The sequence below is a fragment of the Schistocerca gregaria genome, chromosome 3 (assembly GCF_023897955.1).
Source record: "Schistocerca gregaria isolate iqSchGreg1 chromosome 3, iqSchGreg1.2, whole genome shotgun sequence".
NCBI classification, from domain to species: Eukaryota; Metazoa; Arthropoda; class Insecta; order Orthoptera; family Acrididae; genus Schistocerca; species Schistocerca gregaria.
Window position 1 is genome coordinate 551,522,389 of NC_064922.1, and position 23,141 is coordinate 551,545,529.

The 23,141-nt window shown below is 39.2% G+C and overlaps 1 protein-coding gene across 9 annotated transcripts in view; it reads right to left on the bottom strand.

Moving 5' to 3' along the window:
* Nucleotides 1-23,141, bottom strand: part of LOC126355056 (protein lava lamp) — a 176,747-nt gene that overhangs the window by 87,136 nt on the left and 66,470 nt on the right. For 5 of the 9 annotated variants that reach the window (XR_007565438.1, XM_050005215.1, XM_050005213.1 and 2 more), the window contains one exon: nucleotides 19,288-19,396. Coding sequence is in view for 8 of the 9 variants with exons in the window: in XM_050005215.1 (XP_049861172.1) it covers nucleotides 19,288-19,396 (109 nt within the window). In the remaining variant the exon portion in view is untranslated. The remainder of the gene's footprint in view (nucleotides 1-19,287; nucleotides 19,397-23,141) is intronic. The other 4 variants (XM_050005217.1, XM_050005218.1, XM_050005221.1 and 1 more) reach the window with 1 other exon arrangement.

The window sequence follows — 23,141 nt, forward strand, 5'->3', positions numbered from 1 at the left end:
TACCACACATCTATAACTAGCACAGCTGATTGCATGATATTCACATTCAGTGAATTCATTTCGAATGCTTCTAGATAGTTTTGCAGTACAACACTCAAGATGGACAAGGCACACTGTACTTCTGTGTACCTGAAAATCTGTCTATTAGACACAATGTAGCCATGTGAACAGCCATTTAATTTTTTTTTTATGCTACTGGTTTCAAGCTATTCTGGCACACTGGCATGTTAGTTATAGAGCGTTGAACCACACATTGCACACCACTTGGCACTGTGGATAGAAGCCACTTACAGGAGGGGAAAATAGACAAGAGAGGAAAAAATTAAAAATGACAACTGAAGAAAGCAAGAACAACTATAAAAAAAACCTATAGGTTTTGATCAGTGAATTTTCAAGTATCAAAATGTGTGACGTAAATGGCCATATCTTTTGGTTGCACTGATTCTACTTGATGTGGCTACCTGTACAGATGTAAAACAAAGTGATTCTATATAGGTTTTCATTTTGACTGCCTTGAGGTACGAAATCCTAAAAATGAAGAAAACTGAACACAATAATAATGTTAAAATATAAACAGCATAACAATAAAAGTGAAGGAAATCTGGCAATCTTAACCGCCTACACACGAGTATCTTCTAATTCCTAGAATAAGGGTTATAAATTTACTTCACTTGTCACACCTGCAGGAACTCTACTCTCTTCTCAAAGGTTAACTTCAGTACAAATGTTACGGCTTTCTACTTGCCATACATTTATGAGTGTGCAGAAAGGGCCAAAGAACCAGTGTCCCATGCCTATAATGCAACTATTCTTCTTGTGGATCACCGTACTGTTCAGTACTAGCCCAAAACAAACACTGAAACATTTCTTACCCAATTAAACACCTTGATCATTCCAGTTAACTATTGTATGACACACTTTCAAGGAACTTTTCCTTTCAGCCCTCTAACATCTCTCTTTATTTATTTGATTTTTATTTATTTGTGCACCCAGAGACCATCTTAAAATGAAGTAAGATTTGTCATCATAATATGATGGTAATAAATAACTCAAAAATATAGATACAGAATACGAGTATCCTAGATGCAAATGTGGCTATGAGACTAAAAAAACAAAAATTCAGTTAGAGCAGCCCTCTTTTACAGTTTTTCAATGGCTGCCTAAAGCTGTATAAATCAGGCTGCAAAAATTACTAAGACATTTAAAATTAGGTGGGAAAATTGCATGTGGGTGCAAAGGTAGCCATGTCTTCAATGCACTGAGTAACAAAACCAGCCAAATCCTAATCCTCTGCAATAGAGGCTTAGTGTTAATGAATCATGGCTGCTGATACGGGTGCAGAACCAGACATGCCATCTTGCCACACATTACACTTCATAAAAGTTACTTTTTTGAGCAGCCTGTGACTAAAATGTTTATGTTGGCAGTATTGGAGAGAACCTTATATGTTTTTGCTTCTACTGCTGCTTCATAAGAATGAAAATATGAGAAGGCATTGTTTTATGACAATGTGACTGCCTGGTGTGCTGTGTCATTGATGATTTTAGAATGACTTTGTGGTCAGTTTTATTGTAGGATAGTCCGAAATGGATGAGTATAATGGAGAGAAAACTTCTACTACCGAAGAACATGTCAAAGAACCTCACAAAAATAATGCTGAGAGCACTGTTAACAATGACAGGAAAGAGGCCATGAGAAGCTGTATTTCCAAGAGGAGATGAACAATTATGGAGCAATGGAAACAAAATGCCAAGAAACAGAAGAAGTAAGGAAGATCTCCTCTTATAGTAATATTCAAATATTTATAGGTTACATGTTTAATATTGCTGGAGCCATATAACTTCACCTCTGCTTAATCTCTTCATTGCTGGGTAACCTCTGCAAACCTACAATATAATTCTCCCTTCAAACACATTTCTTGTTAACTTGATGTACTTGAAAACAGAAACACTGTACATCTAATTGTTTTGACATAAAACCTGTACCTGTTGGGTTTCAATTAATTTTGTTTGTCATCTTTAGCTACCATCCGAAAGGGTTTCCACAGATGCTGAACCGTAAACATGTAGCTAGAAAGCTGAAATGTAGGGTGCTCACTAAGCAGGGCATACGGCAGATCTATGAAAAGTTTTACAAGAAATTAATTGACACTGGCAGAGCAACTCTATTTGACAGCATGTGAGCATGTTCTCTCCTCAAAAAAGTAATATTAGGGGAGACAAATGTCAAGAAAGCAAACAACTACAAATTTTGCACTCCCAAGAAGATGTGAATGAGCTTCTAAAAACATAAGGGTTCGCAGAGTGGCTTTCGTGGGGATCTTGCAGGTCAAAAAATGAGACTCAACCCATTTTGTTAGAATATGATGAACGATTCCTCACCTGCAACAGCTGAAAGGAGGGGAGGTGACAGAAGAACAAAGTTGTATGAAGGTGTGAAAACTGCGGCTGCCAGACACATTGAACAATTCAAACCTATTGAAAATCACTATTTTAGAGGAAACACGCTTCATCACCAATATTTGTGCAGTAAGTTAAATATCAGAGTAACGTGAGCAATGTTCAGTGAGAAAAATCTGGACATAAAGTATAACTACTACTGGGCAGTATTCTGAAATAATTTTAATATTGGCTTTGGAGCACCTGGTGTTGACACATGCTCTACATGCTTGTCCCTACGAAGTATGATTTCCTTGGAAAATCGACCAATTGAAAAGAAAAAATTTAGAAAATCAGCACATAGCTCACAAAAATTTGAGGTAATGATAAGGATGACATTGACGGTCAACTTATTTTAAGTTATGACCGCCATATGAATTTAGTCCCTCCAAAAGTCCCAGATCAGGCGGCCTATTATTCAAGATAGATGTCACCGTGACATAATGTCATGTATGTATCTTTAAAATTTTCCAAACTGAGCATAATTGAAAACCCTGCAGTCTATGTTGGCACACCGGACAAATTCATTTTTGTAGTGCCCTTAGTGTTGGATGACTGCAAAGCGAGAGACTGAAAGAAGTTTGATGGTAATATCATCAAAGCTCGTGGATCTTGGCACTTCCAGTTTCTCTTTTCTTTTCTTTTTCAATAGTGCTTACACAAACAGCAAACAGAAATTCATGTCTTGTGCAGGGAGAGCCATTCTTCAATTTGGAGAAGGGAGAGTAAAAATCTCTTTTTAAAAGAGGCAAACAATTCATGAAAAAAGCTCTTCCTAAGGAGATTCCAAAAGGAACCCCCTGAGAAAAGGTAAAATTACTGACATCAATTAGCTTCTAGCACCTCACAAGGGAGAGGCATGACCCAAGGAGGAGAAATTAAAAGTACACCAAAGTTTCTGACCATCAGGAGGTCACCGAAATGGGCAAAAATCAAAACGGTGAAGCTGAAGACCTTGATTTTGAGATTTTGGATGATGAGGATGCCTGAAATGTTGTTTAAATGCACTTTAAGTCATTTTACTTTGCGATCCTTTTTTCGAAATATTTTGTTTACTGATGATTTGTTTCCAAAAATTTCCCATTTCCATGAAAAGTGTTCCTAATATTACGTCTGAATTGAATTAAGTTTGACTAAGATTATTACTGTACCTTGTGATAATTCAAGTTTTATATTTTTATGTAAGGCTTTAAAATAATACAATGTTCCAGCATTTTGTTCATTTAAGCTTCTCTCTTCCACACTATTTTAAAATGCTTCTGTGTTCTACCTGAAGGAAATACATTCACACATGCCTATGAAACTAGACATAAATTGAAATAAATGCTACCTTGTCACCGACTCACAGTATACGAAAATACTCCATATTACATGGCTCTGAAGATCAGAAATAAGATAAGGTCAATATTTGGTGAATCCACATTGGGGACCATTGGCAAATACCTAAAAAGCAAATGTTATTATAGTCTAGAAGAATTTCTAAATGAATAAAAAGCAATATTATAGTTTAGAAGAATTTATAAATAGGAATAGGGAGTAAAGATGCAAGTACAAATGGTATACTTTCGAAGCCAGATAGAGACAAAGTATAGACGTTCACTTTATATTCATGTTTATATATAGAATTATATGGTGGTTTGTATCCCGTTCGGTACATCCACACTTCATATAGTTGTGTGAAGGCTATAGTAATGATTCAATGAGCTAGGATATGATTTAAAATATAATGTTGTATTTTTATTATAATACGCAATGTATGTATGGCATATTTCCTGTAGTATATAAAATACTGTAACAACTTAGGTTAAAGACTGACGAGTCACCAATGTTCTCAATCGAATGACTGTATAAAAACATGTTATGTGACAATAAAGTATCTTATCTTATCTTATACTTCCCGACACAGACAGATGTGCACCAAAATTATTTTTGCAGCTTGTTTTGCAACCGATTACTTTTTGGTCACAGCCACTGATGCAGGCTAAACATAAATTTCGATATAAAAATAATAATTTAGTAGTTAATGAAGGATTGTAGATATTTTCATCATTGGGTTGGTATATTTTTCCCTTTTTATTGAGAAAACAATCACATTTGTAACACTGCAATAAGAGTGAGGGTAAATTTTTCTGCTTTTCCCCGAAATGTTTTAGCACTGATATAGCCACGTGTGCACCTGGGCTACTCTCATATAAGTAGGCTTTCATGAGTGTAGGACATGCTGTGGCCTTGATGAAGGAACCATTCTGGCAATTTAGGAAACTTACAGAAAATCTAACTCAAGATGGCTGGACAGAGCAAACTCTATTCTTATGAATAGGAGGTCAGTGTCTTAAAAAGTGCCCTGCTTTATTTGGTCAGTCTCTATTGTACAACGTTACAAGTTTCTTTGATATAAATTCTATTTGCTCCAGATAACTTATATTTATATATGCAAAGTTTCAGTCTTCATTGCTGCACACAAAGGACACCCACTGGTTAGTCCTGAACCATGAACATATTGCTTCACCCCTTGCACCAACTCCAGACTGTTTGGAAAGCCAAATCCAGGTCTGTAAACTTGCTACTATGCTCCACATGCCCTCACCTCAGCATCCCTCCACAATGAGTGAGATACTGAACTGAGGAGATTGACAAGACATTACTATCATGTACTACAGATCTTGACATGCGATTTTCTTGTGCAACAATTGTAATTTGATATAGTGTTATAGTGATACCCTTCATTATCAACCATTACCCTGAGTCCTAAAAGTAGTTTTTCATAGTATGTATTACTTATGAGAAATGTTTTAGCTACCTTTCCAAACAGATGCATTTTAGTGATTTTTTCACTTCCTTTAGCAATTTATTATACAATTTTACTCCCTGAGGTAAAATGCTATTTTGAGTTTTTTTGTTTGTTTTTCTTAGTATGCAAGTCTAAAGTGGCTCTAGTTCTGCAATTATGTATAGAACTATTAGTGAAATATTTAATAATGCATAGCACACTGGAAGGTGTATTCACTTGGTACAGTAAGGATACCCAATTTTTTAAAAAGTTCTTTATGATGTGCCCAACTACTGTTTCCAGTTATTATTCTTAAGGCCCATTCTGCAGTTTAAAAATTATGTACAAGTTATGTGCTTTCACTCATGTGCAAAGACTGCTTTAAACATGAACTGAGTGTATGTAGGGGTAGTATACCTCCATATGACACTTGCTGTTACAAAGTGATGGCAGAACACTAAGTGCAAAACACAATGATTACATTCTTTTTGCCAGAATCTTTGTGTGTTTACTACATGCTAACTGACAATCAATATTCATCCCTTTGTGCTTGTTACAAAATCTATAGATTTATCACAACTTATTTAATCTGACCCAAATCACTCTCCTGATTTAAGCAATTTCCAAGAACATCCACTACTCAATCTCCCACTTCCAACTCCACTCCCCCCAACACCTCAAAATTCTAGTCAACACAATCTGGAACCACAACACCCCAATTCAGTAGTTAACCTTTCCTTCAAACCCCTCTCCCAATCCGAAACCTCTGTCCTATCCAAAGGCCTCACCTTCAGCCCCACTCCCAGGTTCAACCAAACTGCCCTTGTCAAAGATTTACTGTCCCACACTCATAGTCTCCGCTGGAAATATCACTTTGCCACGAAGAAAAATAATCCTGATCCTACTCCTAATGATCCAACTCCCCAAGACACTATCCAAATTGAACCCTGCCTGGAACAGTTCCGTCCTCCATCACAGCGGGACCCACCTCCTCTTCCTCAAAATCACCCTCTCCAAACCTTCCAGGAATTTCTCACTTCCAGCATTGCCTCTCAATCTTTCTTGAAAAACCTTAATCCTACTCACAACATCACTACAGCCGAAGCCCAGCCTATCCGTGATCTGAAAGCTGACCGATCCATCATCATTCTTCCGGCTGACAAGGGTTCCACGACCGTGGTACTTGATCGTCGGGAGTATGTGGCTGAGGGACTGCGTCAGCTTTCAGACGACTCTACATACGAAGTTTGCCAAGGTAATCCCATTCCTGATGTCCAGGCGGAGCTTCAAGGAATCCTCAGAACCTTAGGCCCCCTACAAAACCTTTCACCTGACTCCATCAAACTCCTGACCCCACCGACACCTCGCACTCCTACCTTCTATCTACTTCCTAAAATTCACAAACCCAAACATCCTGGCCGCCCCATTGTAGCTGGTTACCAAGCCCCCACAGAACGTATCTCTGCCTACGTAGATCAACACCTTCAACCCATCACATGCAGTCTCCCATCCTTCATCAAAGACACCAACCACTTTCTCGAACGCCTGGAATCCGTACCCAGTCTGTTACCCTCGGAAACCATCCTTGTAACCATTGATGCCACTTCCCTATACACAAATATCCCGCACGTCCAGGGCCTCGCTGCAATGGAGCACTTCCTTTCACGCCGATCACCTGCCACCCTACCTAAAACCTCTTTCCTCGTCAACTTAGCCAGCTTCATCCTGACCCACAACTTCTTCACTTTTGAAGGCCAGACATACCAACAATTAAAGGGAACAGACATGAGTACCAGGATGGCCCCATGTATGCCAACCTATTTATGGGTCGCTTAGAGGAAGCCTTCTTGGTTACCCAAGCCTGCCAACCCAAAGTTTGGTACAGATTTATTGATGACATCTTCATGATCTGGACTCACAGTGAAGAACAACTCCAGAATTTCCTCTGCAACCTCAACTCCTTTGGTTCCATCAGATTCACCTGGTCCTACTCCAAATCCCATGCCACTTTCCTTGACGTTGACCTCCATCTGTCCAATGGCCAGCTTCACACATCCGTCCACATCAAACCCATCAACAAGCAACAGTACCTCCATTATGACAGCTGCCACCCATTCCATATCAAATGGTCCCTTCCCTACAGCCTAGGCCTTCGTGGCAAACGAATCTGCTCCAGTCCTGAATCCCTTGACCATTACACCAACAACCTGAAAACAGCTTTCGCATCCCGCAACTACCCTCCCGACCTGGTACAGAAGCAGATAACCAGAGCCCTTCCTCATCCCCTCAAACCCAGAACCTCTCACAGATGAACCCCAGAAGTGCCCCACTTGTGTTAGGATACTTCCCGAGACTGGATCAGACTCTGAATGTGGCACTTCAGCAGGGATACGACTTCCTAAAATCCTGCCCCGAAATAAGATCCATCCTTCATGAAATCCTCCCCACTCCACCAAGAATGTCTTTTCGCCGTCCACCTAACCTTCGTAATGTCTTGGTTCATCCCTATGAAATCCCCATACCACCTTCCCTACCCTCTGGCTCCTACCCTTGCAACCGGCCCCAGTGTAAAACCTGTCCTATGCACCCTCCCACCACCACCTACTCCAGTCCTGTAACCCGGAAGGTGTACACGATCAAAGGGAGAGCCTCGTGTGAAAGCACCCACGTGATTTACCAACTGACCTGCCTGCACTCTGACGCTTTCTATGTGGGAATGACCAGCAACAAACTGTCCATTCGCATGAATGGACACAGGCAGACAGTGTTTGTTGGTAATGAGGATCACCCTGTGGCTAAACATGCCTTGGTTCACGGCCAGCACATCTTGGCACAGTGTTACACCGTCCGAGTTATCTGGATACTTCCCACCAACACCAACCTATCTGAACTCCGGAGATGGGAACTCGCCCTTCAGTATATCCTCTCTTCTCGATATCTGCCAGGCCTCAACCTCCGCTAATTTCAAGTTGCCGCCGCTCATACCTCACCTGTCTTTCAACAACTTCTTTGCCTCTGTACTTTCGCCTCGACTGACATCTCTGCCCTTACTCTTTGCCTTTAAATACGTCTGCTTGTGTCTGTGTATGTGCAGATGGATATGTGTGTGTGAGTGTGTGTGTGCGCAAGTGTACACCTGTCCTTTTTTCCCCCTAAGGGAAGTCTTTCCGCTCCCGGGATTGGAATGACTCCTTACCCTCCCCCACATCCTTTCGTCTTTCCCTCTCCTTCCCTCTTTCCTGAAGAAGTAACCATCGGTTGCGAAAGCTAGTAATTCTGTGTGTGTGTTTGTGTGTTTTGTTCATTGTGCCTGTCTGCTGGCACTTTCTCGCTTGGTAAGTCTTGGAATCTTTTTTTTTTAGCAGTCCATTCCAAGAATCTAGGCTTTTACTTTAAGGCTGTAAATATCTCTTCCAACATCTGCCTAGCTCACTGCGGATCAAAATCAAGCATTCCTCCAACACTGGCATTTCCTTGCTTACCAACACTACTAAATACATCCCTCTTCGCTCCAGTTTCAGCAACAGATCTGTATATAAATCTATAATGGAACCTTAGGCTTATACGATATAGGCCACACCAAAATCTTTATAGGTAACCTATCGAACATTTACATCTACATAAAACTCTACAAGCCACTTTACAGTGCATGGCAGAGGGTATACAGTACCAATATTATTTATTTGTTTTCCTATTTTGTATATCGAGCAAATGCACAATGCACAGTCATTTCAGAATACAGGTTCTTCAAATTTATTCAACATGGTTTCATAAGAACTACATAGCCTTTCTTCCCAGGATTTCCATTTAAGTAACTCAATCATTTCTGTTGCACTTTTGTACAGGCTGTACCAACCTGTTTATCAGCCCAGAATTGATTCTCCGAATTTGTTCTATATTTGTTGTCATGCTTACATGACAAGGACTCTAAATACCACAACAATATTCTATTAGGTTAGTGTATAAGTTTGTAGAATTTTTATTTTCATGTTGGCATTCTGGTTGCTATGGATTTATTTGTTGGTTGTCATTTATAACTTTTAGTTCATTGTTGCTATACGAGTTTACATATTGTCATGTAGAGATGGTGAGTGGAGCTGTGGATGCCAGAAAATCGAGTGCTAAGTGGAAAGAGCACATTTCTGAGATATTCTTCATTTGAATTCAACAGAGGCATGGCAACAATGGAGGAGCCAGCAACACTTGTGTCATGTATGGGGATAATGCCACTGACCAAAGCATGACAAGAAAATGGTTTTCTCATTTTAAGGAAGATTGTGACTCTCCATGTTCAAGAAAACCTTTGGGTTTTGATGCATTAATCCACAATGATCCATGTCAGTGTACTCAATAACTGGCAAATATGATGAATTGTGATCATCTCACCATTTGCGATATTTTCTAGCAATGGGAAAAGTTAAAAAATTGGGTGAATTGGTACTGCATGCTCTCAGCCAAAATACAAAAATCAGTGGGTGGCCATATGTCCATCTCTGCTTGTTCACATCAATAGGATCACAAAGAACACCCACCATCACTACCCTATATCGATATTGGTGATGAGACATGGTGTATTTATACTAACATATGGAAAAGGAAGGAATGGTTGAGCTCAAACAAAGCAGCAACTCCTTGTACTAAGACCTGTGTGCATCCACAAAACATAATGTTATTCATCTGGTGGAACAGCGATTCTATGGTGTACTATGAATTGCTCCCCCAAAGTATAACCATCACTGCTGACATTTATTGTCAACAACTGAGATGTCTTGCACATGTAATTGAAGAACAATAACCAGGAAGACTGTGAAGTGATTCTACTCCACGATAACACCTGCCCACATTCTATTAGACTGAGGAAAAAATGCTATACAGGAGTTGTGTTGGGAAGTTATTCTGCATCCACAATATTCACCTGATATTGCGCTTTCAGATTTTCACTTATTCCACTCTCTATCAAAGAACTCTCAAGGAACTTCCTTTCCAGATGAAAATACACTCTGAAAATGGCTCAATGAGTTCTTTGCCTCAAAACCACAATTTCTAATCAAAACGTTACTCCATTGCTGGCAGACTGTTGTAAATAGTGAAGGAAAGTAAATTACCCATGACCTAAGTCTCTGTTATGTGTATTTGTTGTATTAACAGAATCTTCTGCCGGTTCTTGGTAGAACAACATTATAAGAAATGAAAAGCACCAGTTTGCTTTAAAGCAGAGTTGGATACAATAAAATTTATTGCCACAGCCAATGGCTACAATCCAGTTCTTATTGGCCACATCTTGTACAGGGAACAAAAATATACCCTCCTCTATGCCCCTCCTGCTTCCCCATCCACTGTCTGTAAGAAATGGTGTACACTACCATTTCTAGGTCAGGTATCACAGATTGTAGCCAAAGCACTGAAATCCTGCAAGTATATGGTTTACTACTATGTCAGGAACACGACAGCCCAATGTGTTTTTAATAGCAAAGACAAGATACAGTTATTAGCCAACAGTGGGGAATACAAAATCACCTGTTTTGATTGTGACAAATTTTACATTGGTCAGTCAGGCAGAGACATATCAACTAGGCTGGCTGAACATGAACACAGCTGGAGGTTGCAGAATTCAGACTCTGCATTTGCTGAGCATGTACTGAGTGAGGGTCGCAACTACCAGCCAGTGCCCCATGTACTTCACTTAGCAAACAAAGGTCATAAACTCAACCTGCTTGAAGCCCTGTAAATTAACAAATGTCTTGCTCACAGTCCAGATCTCATCCTAAATGACCAGACACAGCTCAACACTTCCCCTCTTCTGAACTTTATATAACCATCTTTGTTGTTCATTACTTCCCACACTCTCTCTTTCTACATATTCCCATTTTCCTGTATTCATTAAGTTGTTTTGTTTTGTTGAAGTTGTCTTTGTATTCCACATAGACTGTAGTTTCAATAGTTAAGGCTTTCTTTTAACTGGTACTTGTAATACTGTCCATGTTTAACACCCCTTGTAGTTGTCTCAAATACTGTTCATATTTTACTTTGCTCATTTATTTAATGAAAACTGTTACACAGCTACTGCTTTGATTATAATGTTAATGCTAAAATGCAGTAACACCACACTCTTAGACTGTAGGTTTCCTCAAACACCTCCATTTTCCTGCATTTATTTATTGCTCAATTTCCTTATGCATTCTCTTTTAATTTGTTGTGTATTACTCTCCACGTTTCATACCTCCTGATGAAGCCTTGTCTAGTACTTATTTTATTTTATTGATTTTGTTTATTAATAGAAACAGTTGTGTAGGCATGCTATTCCTATTTTGTGCTAAAGGTTTTCCTGTCTACTCCATTGTTATTCATGTACAGTTCAGTTTTTACTTTTTCATTGCAAAGATGTTACTTACTGTATGTTTCTACATCAGTCTAGATGTGTTACTTCTCTTCCAATGTTGTCTGATAACATTTAACTTCTTTGGTGATAATACTAAGTAAATGTCTGAAGATGGCCTTGTAAGCCGGAAACCGGTTTACAATAAAAGTAATATTGTAGAACAAAAGCAAACTGGTGCTTTTCATTTATTGTATTTGTTGTATTTATTAAACATGTGGATAAACACAATGAACTTATTCAGCAATCTAATACAACAGGTTGCACTAACATCTTGTTTGCAAATTTCCTTTACAGATGGACTGCACTTTACCAGAACCATTACAAGAAATCTTATGTTTGCTTGTCTTCATTGCCCCTTTCATATTGTTTTTTACTATTATCTCTAAATAATTGTATTGTATGACACGCTCAGTATGTTTACCACTAATATTGCAAGGACAAATCCCGTTGTTTCTCTTTGGCATAGGAATTATCTATATTTATCCACATTTAAAGAGAAGTGGCTTTCATTACACCGAATGGAAATTTTGTCCAAGTCTTTCACCAGTTACTTACGACTGTCCAATGAGAATACTTTCCTATGAAGAACTGCATTGTCAGCAAACAATCTTGCAGTGATGCTGGTCATGCCTGATTACTCATTTATAGACGTTAACACATCATTGAGGCAAGTCTTATGTTATAATCATTTCTGTGGAACATTCACTGTTCAGTCAGTCTATTAGTCAAATATTATTTGAGGCAATCAAGTATTTGTGAACATATTACACATGATTGTATCTTGGTCAATAGTTGTGTGAGTGTACAGAATTTTTTGTAGTTAAATTTAGGATTTTTTCCGTTTAGAGTCAGAGGTGCAATATTTTCTGTACCCTCTTTGTCCATAAATGAGTAATCATATTGTTTATTAATGTTACGCTTTGAAGTATGCTTCAAATAATGCACAGTTCCACATCTTTGCATCTAATACTACATGTCAATGCAAATATTTGTTTATGTTGTATTATTATTTCTTTGACGTACTCCCCAGGAGGCATTCAGTGGTTGGAGTTCACCAGCAGGTGCTTCTACAGCACAAGTACATCATGGTGCTTCTGACACCATGTGGACCACTGAAGGGGAGCATGGGAGAGTAAGCAGTGTTAAGATTGACCAAAGAACAATATTCAACAATAGAATTACAAAAATGTTTTGAAATATATCGCTTGACTATTTTTAGAGAGTATTAAGGATGCTTCCACACTGACAAGCCCATGAAATAAAATGTTCATGGTCCTGTAAACAAGTCAAAGATCACTTCAAAACCTTAGAAGAACAGTTGGCAAATAATATACTTAACTAAATATACTACATGCTTATATTTTTAAATTTTTGCCAGCCAGAACCCTTTCAGTCAACAATGTGGCACAATGTCAAAAATCTTAAGAAAATTTTGAGAGATAGAATCTATCTGATCACCTGCATCTATTGTTTTCAAAAATGTCATGCACAAATATGAATAATCTGTTAAGAATACTATGCTGCTTCTGTGCCTCATGTTTATAAGACATTCTTTGGTTTCCATTTTTATGTGGTTTAATGCTAATTACCAACCTTTCTACTCCCTCTCCATTCTGTGTATCTGTTCCTTATACTGTCTCCCCACCCGCCCAATCTGCATTTCCATTGTGTACCTGTTCCTCATACTATCTCCCCCCAACCCAAATATGTATTTCGTACGTTCCATTGCCTTTCTTATTCTTTAACCCAGCTACTCTCCATTCCCTCTCCTTCCACACTTCTGCTTATTTTGCATTGAATCATCATTTCACTTGCTACTTACAGTAGTTACGCAGTGGTAATAAAAGAGATCATTTCCTCATTATTTGTGTGGAATTCATCTTATGTAGAAATATATTTTATGAACTCAAACCCATTTCTGCTCTTTGGCATATATGTTGTAGTCCAATATTACCACACAAATAATTGCTTTATGCTAGCTTTATTTTCCGTCATCATTACTGAAGTGTTCTCTTAAAGATGCAGGGTTGTCATAGTAAACAATCCACACTTTATTTCCTCTCAAAAATACACAATGCACATGCATGTACACACAGTTCTAAAGCAAAGTACTGGCACTGTTAGAAATAGACATGGGAATAAAACTTGGTGTGGCCTTTTTGGAACCATCCTCACTTCCTAAGTGATTTAGTGGAACCACATGAAAGTTAAATCAGGATGATTTTAAACCCCCTCTTCACATATGGAGAGGGAAGAAAAAAGGATTACATTAAATGTAATCTCGATTGAAAATATGGAAAACCACCAGCTGTAGAATGGAATGTCATCATTCCATTCTACAGCTGATAGTTATTCATATTCACAATTGCATTTACATTTGACATATTTTGTAATGGCTGTAGTCACTGCAGTGCCTGTTCCTTTGGATATGCATGCATGTCCTAAGGAACTTTGCTTTGTAATTCAGAATAACACAGGCACTGCCATATTATATCGTATCGGAAAAAAAGATTAGTGTTTCAATGTTGGTAGTGACAAAGGCGTTAGAACACGGTCAAAATGGACAAGAATGGAAAAGGAAATAGGCCATAGACGTTTTTCAAAAGAATCATCTTGGCAGTCTCCTACAGAAAATTCGGCAGACTACAGCAAACCTAAATCCGGATGGCCACATGGATATCACTCCTCCTGAACTCAAGGGCAGAGTCTTATACACTGTGCCATCTTACAGATGACTCATTCTCTCTTCAGTCTCTCTGTACAGACAAAGGAGTCATTGCTTCTGTGTCTGTCTGTTGATCTTCTGCCTTCAGCAAGACATGATTTACAGTATGTCCTCTTTTACCTGAATTAACATTTTTTACCTACTTTCCAGGGGTAGAGCTATCTGATCTGATTTCAAGGCAATGCAATTTTAGAACCACCAACTCCTATTTTTGTACAAAACTACGGCCACTTTTAGTTTAGCATTACAGCTGGCTGTCAAGCTGAAAAAGTATCCTAATCTTGTCAATTAACGGAAGAATAATAATTTATCTCTAAGATATATTATGCAGAAACATGCAAGAATATTCTAGCACTACTAAGCAGTTAGAGATACTAAATGTCTTCATATAGCAACACAATTATGTTTTAAATAGTTATGTTCAATTAAACATGTCATACCATGTAGCACCCAGGCACAATGTATAGTTGTCAAGTATCTGCCCCTGTAAAGCATTTTCCCTCATGCATGTGTGTTATAATGTGTCCCTCATAAAATAATGATTAACTAGAAACATTATGTACCAACTTATATTAAAAGGTATGAAATAGTTGAATGAGTGATTCCTGGAAAATGATGGGACCAAACCCCACAACATTAGGGAAACACAAGAGATTCTAATTTGTTTTATGCCAAAGGATAACAACAACAACAACTAATTCAGTATAAATTACTGAAAACAAAATAAGCGCACAGCACAAGGAAAAACAATAAACACTGATCAAACACTGTGATCCAAACTGCTGCAAATATGTGTTCCCCATTATTCTTATCTGTTTTGTAAAATTATCAGAATAAATACACAGTAATGATAGAACTGAAATTATTTACATATGGATCTTCTCTTTGTCCATCTTTATTAACTCTAACCAACTATGGATCACATCAAATAACTGCTCAGAATGTGTGCTTCCAATTTATATAATTTTTTTCTTTATTCCTAGTACTATTCCATTACTTGGTTGTTTTCTTTCCTTCTCTGTGTAAAAAATCTACTGCATCTTTTTTCCTAACCTTTTTTGTAAACCATACAGGAATTTAAATTTAGTTCTTATTCTTTTTTGCTTTAAAAATCTTTGTCATATTGTCATTTTTTATCTGCATAACTTTTCCATTAGGATACTGGCAGATTTGTTTAATTTATTGGTGATCTATTCTTTCCATATGCACAAAAAAGAAGCACATACTCAACAGATTCTAACTGATGATTTCGCAAGTTTTTCTGTAATCTTCTCTGTTGTTTTCTAGTATGTAGCTGCCATTTTCTTATGGTCCTTTCACCAATTTGAATTCATAAAATCTGGATATCAGGGTTGATCTGTCTATAAAATCACATGGTATTCTGACATCTACAGATCAGATGATATGATACAGCTTTGGTGTTATGCAATGTTTTGTTTGCAAGTTGAAACTGAAGAAGTGCTTGATGCACTATCTTCCTTTTCAAAATCACCTTACATATTCCCTGTCTGTTTGTAAAATTGTTTGTGATCTACTTGATACTGTGGGGTAAGTTTTTGAAAGTTACCCTGTAATTTTTTACGACTGTCTTGTGAAGTTGATTGATTGCTGCATATTTCCAATCTTCATTTTTGCTCTCTCTTTTTTTGCTCGCCCCTCGTCCATAGATAATAGGAGTGTGTGAAATATTTCTGTCCTCCATATCAGAAATAAAAAAAAAATTACAATGATCATGCAGTTGACCTGCTGTCGTCTCCCCTGTACCCCGATCTTGGATCTGACAATTGACGAATTGTACCATCTGTAAGGATACTTCAAGCTTAATGCCCTGCTGACAAATGTGTAAAACAGATGAAGCAATGGCTCTGCTAGATGAGGATGTGGAAACAATCTGGGGCTCACCTATTCAAAAGAACATTCCATAATTAGTGTGAAATGAAATAAAGAAAGAATGGGAAGTCTAAATATGGTAAGTCTGAAAAGGATTTTAACTCACCAGCACCTGAGTCTTCTATCACATCTAGTGTAATTCTCCTCAAAGTCAGCCATAAACTTTTAACAAAATGCCCCACACCACCTTAAAATGCTATCCACCCTGTTGATTACATATCTCTAATAAAATGTTTGTCTTCCACAACCATTAAACTACCATCGATGACACAGCCCTTGCTGTCACACAAGCCTAACCTGGTCTACCTCCATAATCTTCCACTCCCAGCACATCTCCAATCAAATCATGATCTTTTATCAGTCTTCAGATTGGTTTTATGCAATTCACCACAAATACTTATTCTGTGCCCATCTCTTCATCTTGGAGTAGCATTTACAACAAGTTCTCAATTATTTGTTCTATATACACTAAACTCTGATTTCCACTACCATTTTCGCTCTCTATGGCTTCCTCTCCTACCATGGAAGGTGTACAGCAAGAAGTCTTTTAACAATACTTACAAGATGCAGAGCATGAAGCATTCAAGATTTTCACAAAGGAACATGAATCCCATACATCATCCAAATCAACACCCATTTGTTCTACTATTGCATTAGGGGTAGTTTCTCCCTCTCACAAAGACCCTGAATGTACTCTTTCTACCATCTACTCTCTTCTTGCATTTAATGGTGGAACTGTCTTTGTGCTCTTTATATTGAAGCCATTGTTTTTAAATTCTCAAAAGTTATTTTCAGTTTTCTATATGCCCTTCTGGCAATCATTTCCTCAGAAATTTCTTCATATTCTTCTTGCAGCTTTTTGCTTTCGTTTCTTTGCTCTTCCGACAGATATATAAAGTATTTCTTCTGGCACCTAAAGTTTCTTACACTTGCCGTCCTTATATCTCAAAACGAGAATTCACTTAAGAAAACCGTGAAATTACAAGGAGCCAGAGATAGCTACATAGTGCTTACTTTTGGGAGCTAAAATTACAGTACTAGAAAAAAACTTTTGCTAGTTTTTAGAATTATTAGTTTACAATAAGTTGGTCCCCCTCGACCTGAGGTCTGAGGAACCTACCCAGCCTCCCTAATTCCATCACTCTTTTATCCCTAGCAGTTCCAAAAGCTAGGAAGAGATTTTTCACTTTCGCTGTCTCTGTTGCCAGTTATAGATTTTGCATCCTGAATGTAAGAGCTGGCAAAAACATCTCTGTTTCCTTGTAATTTTTCAGCTGTGCTGATATTTGCTTTGTAGTTTATGTGATTAACGTGTTTAGAGATGTCCCTACCTCATCAACTGAGCTATTGCTTTGTTTTCCCATTATCACAGTATTACCAGCCTTAAAGAAATTAAAATGCACTATATTATTCATGGATACCTCAGACTCCAACTGCAGTGAACACTGGTTCTTCCTGACAGTTTTCTTAAACTTCAGCCAATTCATCACCATTACTAAATTGTGATGTCACTCTGTATTTGCTACTTGGTAGATTTCACAACGCATTACCTGATTTATCCCTCTTAAAAGCCTTATGTTTAGTTCTAGACCTCTCACCAATATTCCTCTCTGATCCAGAGACATATTTCTCTTTTGAAAGGCCTAACCTTCTATCCTAGAATGAAATTCAGTCATCAGCCCTAGTCAAAGATCTCCCTCCTCTCATTCATTGTAACCTAAAGTGGAAACACTTTTTTACTATCCTGTTCCAACCCACATCAACAGAGCGACTGTTGAACATTGTCTAAAGCAATTCAAATTCCAAAGAAATTTCTTCTCCTCCTCTGAAAAATCAACTGCTCCAGGGATTCTCAACTTTCTTCACTTTCAGCATAGTCTCCCAATCTTTCCTGAATTCTCAAACCTTAGTAAAGCTGGAAAAGAATTCACTGCTGTACAAGTCTCAATGGCTTCAAATCCCTATGAAACACATCTCAGTCCTTGTACACCAGCACCTCCTAACTCATCATGCTGAGCCTCCCATCCTACATAAAAGACATCAAGTACTTTCTGGAACATATTGAATACATTAACATCCTTCTTCCACGTGGAACCTTCTGTGTCACTTTAATATGGTCTCTTTCTACATTAACATCCCACACACACATGACCTTTCAGCTCCAGAAGACTAACTTTCCCAATACCAACCTGAAAGCCATCCAAACACCTTGTCTATGTCACTTTAGGCAACTTGGTCTTCATCATTTACTACTTTATGTTCATGATAAGACACACAAACAGAAGAAATGTCTGACTTGGGGACAGTCAAGTACCCAGATGCTGAGTATACACTACAGCATGACTCATGAGACGTGAGTGCCTGCTCCATCACATAAGCTACTTCAGTTCTTCAACTTAGTATTAGTTTCCCTGAACTCCAGAGACACGAATTTACTTTCGAACATATTGTTGCACCTTGTCAATCTCCTAGACTTAATATTCATTAATATCACCTCCCCTCTTTCCTCTCTTCACCCTTTTATTACTCTTTTCATTGGTAGAATTTCATTATGAACTGCATTAATTTTAAACCTTCTTTATCTTTCCCCTCACTTTCATTTTGATTTTCCCCTGTTCTTCTTTTTTCCTACTTCTTAACTGCACTATTTGTTCCACTTCCAAACGCCAGGCATAGTTTTCGGCTATTTTCAAATATTTCTACAGGAAAGTTCTTGGAATTTTGCCTCTCAAAAGGAAGCACTGGCTGGCCATTTTGTTGTCTTATAATTTTTTTCTATTTGATTTGAATACTGGGTTGATTTTTAAATACTGGGTTGTTTTACAATGAAACGAAGTACGTCACATGCTGGCCTCAACTATCACTCTTTATAATTTGTTTGTGGCTCATGTCAGCGTGACACAGAACACAACAAAATAAACACACAAACACACACACACACACACACACACACACACACACACAGACAGACAGACAGACAGACAGACACCATAAACCACAGTTCCACAAGCTATATTTACAGCACCTTTTTCCAGAAAAAGAACCCGACCCTGAGCACAAATTTTCCATTGGCTTTTGTTTTTACCTTTCAGGTCATCAAAGTCTACCAGATGTAACTGTAGGTTACCTTTATCTTCTTCAAGCTCAGCAATTCTTTGATGCAATAGCTCGATATCTTCATTACTTTGTTGAATCTAGGAGCAAAAGAAAAGGTGAAAAAATTAGCCTTTCCCTTAATTCTGTCACAATATTATTACATAATTTTATGCATCAAAATTGAAATGGCTGTGACTGTAGTAATTTAAATAAATATAATTAGATTCCATTTCAACCACAAATTACCTTACATTCAATCATACCCAGTTACATTTTAAATCCTGTGCATCAGTCTTTGGCATCCACAAGTGTGCCTTTATACGATTTATGTGTCAGTGAGGCAAGTCATCTTAAAACACTGGGTGTACGAGCAAATCACTGCATTTTTATATTTTCTCCTTTCATCCTTTAAATTCGATATTTATTCTGTTACCCGAGGATTTCTACTAGCCCTCGTCTTTTTACCTACTTGATCCTCTGCTGCCTTCACTACTTCATCCCTCAAAGCTACCCATTCTTCTTCTACTGTATTTCTTTCCCCCATTCCTGTCAATTGCTCCCTTATGCTCTTCCTGTAACTCTGTACAACCTCTGGTTCTTTTAGTTTATCCATGTATCATCTCCTTAAATTCCCACCTTTTTGCAGTTTCTTCAGTTTTAATCTAATATTTAGTAATTTTCATTATTTTATCCGTTATGGTTACAGAAAATCACAGTTGTTTTTATAAATTAGCACGGATGTAAAATAGAATCAAACCTCTCTCTTAAAATATGTAAAGGGGGGCTTTTCATGAAGTCATGCTGCTCCCTGAGATAAACTAAATCATTACATAACTCTTCAGGCTTTCCCAGCGAGATCTTGACATGTGGAATAATCAGGTTTACTGCTGGATGTTTGTGTCACTCTGGCAAATTATTTCAGCCATGTAACTCGTTGCCTTCTTCAGGTGCTACCTGAGACTGCGTATTGGAGGATCTTGTCCAGTATTTATGCCCAGAGTGCGCCGGGTGCTCTCTTTGCTGTCCGCACCCGCCTGGTGCTGCTTGTAAGGTGTTCTCTCTTCCCTGGTGCTCCCTCGAACGTCCGAGCCCGACTTGGTCACCATCTGTGGCAGCTCTCTGAGGCCCATCCTTTGATGGCATTCCGATTGCGGTCTGTGCCTGCCTGGCGCTGCTAGTAAGGTGTTGTCTCTTCCCCAGTGCTCCCTCGAATGTCCGCGTCCGACTTGGTCTCCATCTGTGGCAGCTCTCTGAGACCCGTCCTTTGTTGGGCACTCCGTTCACAGTCCACGCCCGCCTGGCGCAGCTCCTGAAGTGTTGGCACTTCCCTGGTGCTCTGACGGTCATCCGCGCCCAGTTCGTCCATCATCTGTGGCCGTGGCAGCTGTCAAAGGCCCGTCCCACGTGGGGAATTGTAGTCGCGGTCTGCGCCCGCCTGGCGCTGCTCCTGCGGTGTTACTACTTCTTGAGGAGTTTCTTGCTTCCTTTCATTGGGTTCTGATAAGCTCCAGAGCCGGACTCCACGCCGAGCTGAGCTGGTAACCACTGTCTCGGTTTATTAGGTTGTCTGTGATCTTGATCTCGATGGCCTCCTTTATGACACTGTCCCAAAATCTTGGCGTCTGTGTCACAATTTTGGTGTTGTTGTAGTCCATTGAGTGATCAAGCTCCAGACAGTGCTCCGCTATGGCAGATTTAAGTGCCTGTCCGAATCTGGTGTGCCTCTGGTGTTCTTTGCACCTGATGTCCACCGTCCTGGTTGTCAGGCCAATGTGCGACTTTCCACACTGGCACGGAATGTTGTAAATGCCTGGTTTACGTAGCACCAGGTCGTCCTTCACACTTGCTAGCATTGTCCTAATTTTGGAGGATGGACAGAATATACTCTTGATATCATATTTTGAAAGAATTCTGCTGATCTTTGCAGAAACAGGTCCAGCATATGGCAGGTATACCACCTTCTTCGCCTCCTTGATTTGGCCACTCAGATCCCCCAACATTAAGCCCATCAGACTTTTAGGGATGTAATCGAAGGGTCAGTTCATTGCACAAAATCTTGTACTGGTAATGCTTTTGCAATTATGGACAGCTATAGAGGCAACATGGCTCAATTTTTCTGCAGTGGACTTCTAGCGACTTGCCGAGTCCATGCCACGTCGAGTTGCTGCAATTCACTGGGCAAAAGGAGATCTGGCATGATATCAGGAGGTACCCAAGACTTTTTGTCACCTGAGTGTGTAGACTTAGCTGCTTCTGTGTTTTCTTAATAGCATATTTCTTAAATTTCGTGCAGTTTTTTTCCTCTAGTTACGAGTTTTAGTCTCATGTTTTTGTTACTATAAAGTGTTGTCAGGCAGTCTGTAGTGCAGTTTTCATTTCTGCTGAACAGTTAGCTTCACAGCTCATAAGGTGTCAGCCTCCACTGGTGACACATAAGGTGGTTACCAAGTTGAATATCTAGGTTACTGTCTGTACTTTTATAGTCAATTCTTAAGTTACTAATACTGGAACCGATAGGGTGTGGGCAGGCTACGTGCGGACGCAGGAGCAGCTGGCTAAAGTTTATGAATGGCTGAATGCTGTTTTGGCTATGGTCAGTCATATCCAAGCAATTGGCTCAGGGTGTAGCGACGACAGAGAATCTGGCATGTTGCATGAGACACATCAAATGTCTTGTTTTGCTCACAGGCTCTGCTACTGAGGTACCTCCTAGTGTCCTCAACATGGTGGATCCATCCTCTCTGGAGGATGAGTGGCAGCTGGTAAAGCGACTGCGTCGCTTTAAGCAGAGGGCTGATGTGGAGGCTGGCAATTTGTCCTTGACCATTCGCCCTGTGAAAGGACAGGTGGCCATTCCTTCAGCCACGTCTGAGCAGGCGTATGTGGGAAAGGGTTTACTGGTTATCAGAAGCTCCTACACCGGGAGTGTTATGGAACCCCTTAGGTAGATAGTATTCAGGACTGGAAATCTGGGATGTAGAGCTGGCCTTGCCTATGACTTTTGAGCATGCAGGGTGCACTTGTCTGGAAGTTGTGACTCACATCGGCATCAACAATGCATGTCACTTGCATTCTGAGACCATCCTCAGGTCACACAGGCGGCTGAGGTAAGTGGTGAAGGCTGCTGACTTCGTGTGCAGGATGCAACCAGAGCTCACAATTTGTACCATTGTTCCCACAGTTGATTAGGAGCCCTTTTGTTTGGAGCCATGTGGAAGGTCTTCACCAAAGGCTTCACCAACTCTGTGATGGACTTGGCTGCAGATTTCTGGACCTGCCTTATTGGATGGGGAATTGCAGGATTCACCTTGATAGGTCAGGGGTTTACTACACAAATAAAGCAGCTACTAGGGTAGCTGGGTACTTGTGGAGGGCACAAAGGGGTTTTTTAGGCTATGTGGTAGGTTGAGGTTCTCTGATGAACACTCACCAGACAACTTGCAGATAGCAATACCACACCATGCCCAGAGTAAGGACACTTTGATTAACAAAAAGTTATCAGTTAACTGTCAAAGTATTCGTAACAAAGTTCTCAAATTTACTGCCCTCCAGGAAACTTCTCACGCTCAAATTATTCTGGGACCGTAAGCCAACTGTAGCCCACAGTAAAAGGCTCAGAGATATTTAGTGATTTATGGAAAGTATATCGAAAAAGATAGATTAGACACCATAGGAGGGGGTGTGTTCACAGCAATTCACAAAAATATTGTCACTAATGAGGTCAAATTTAAATGTGACAGTGAAGTTATCTGGTCACGCACAACAGGTCTAGGTAAAAACATCCAACAATTAACTCGATTTCACCAACCACCCTGCTATGACAGTTCTAGAGTCACTAGCAGA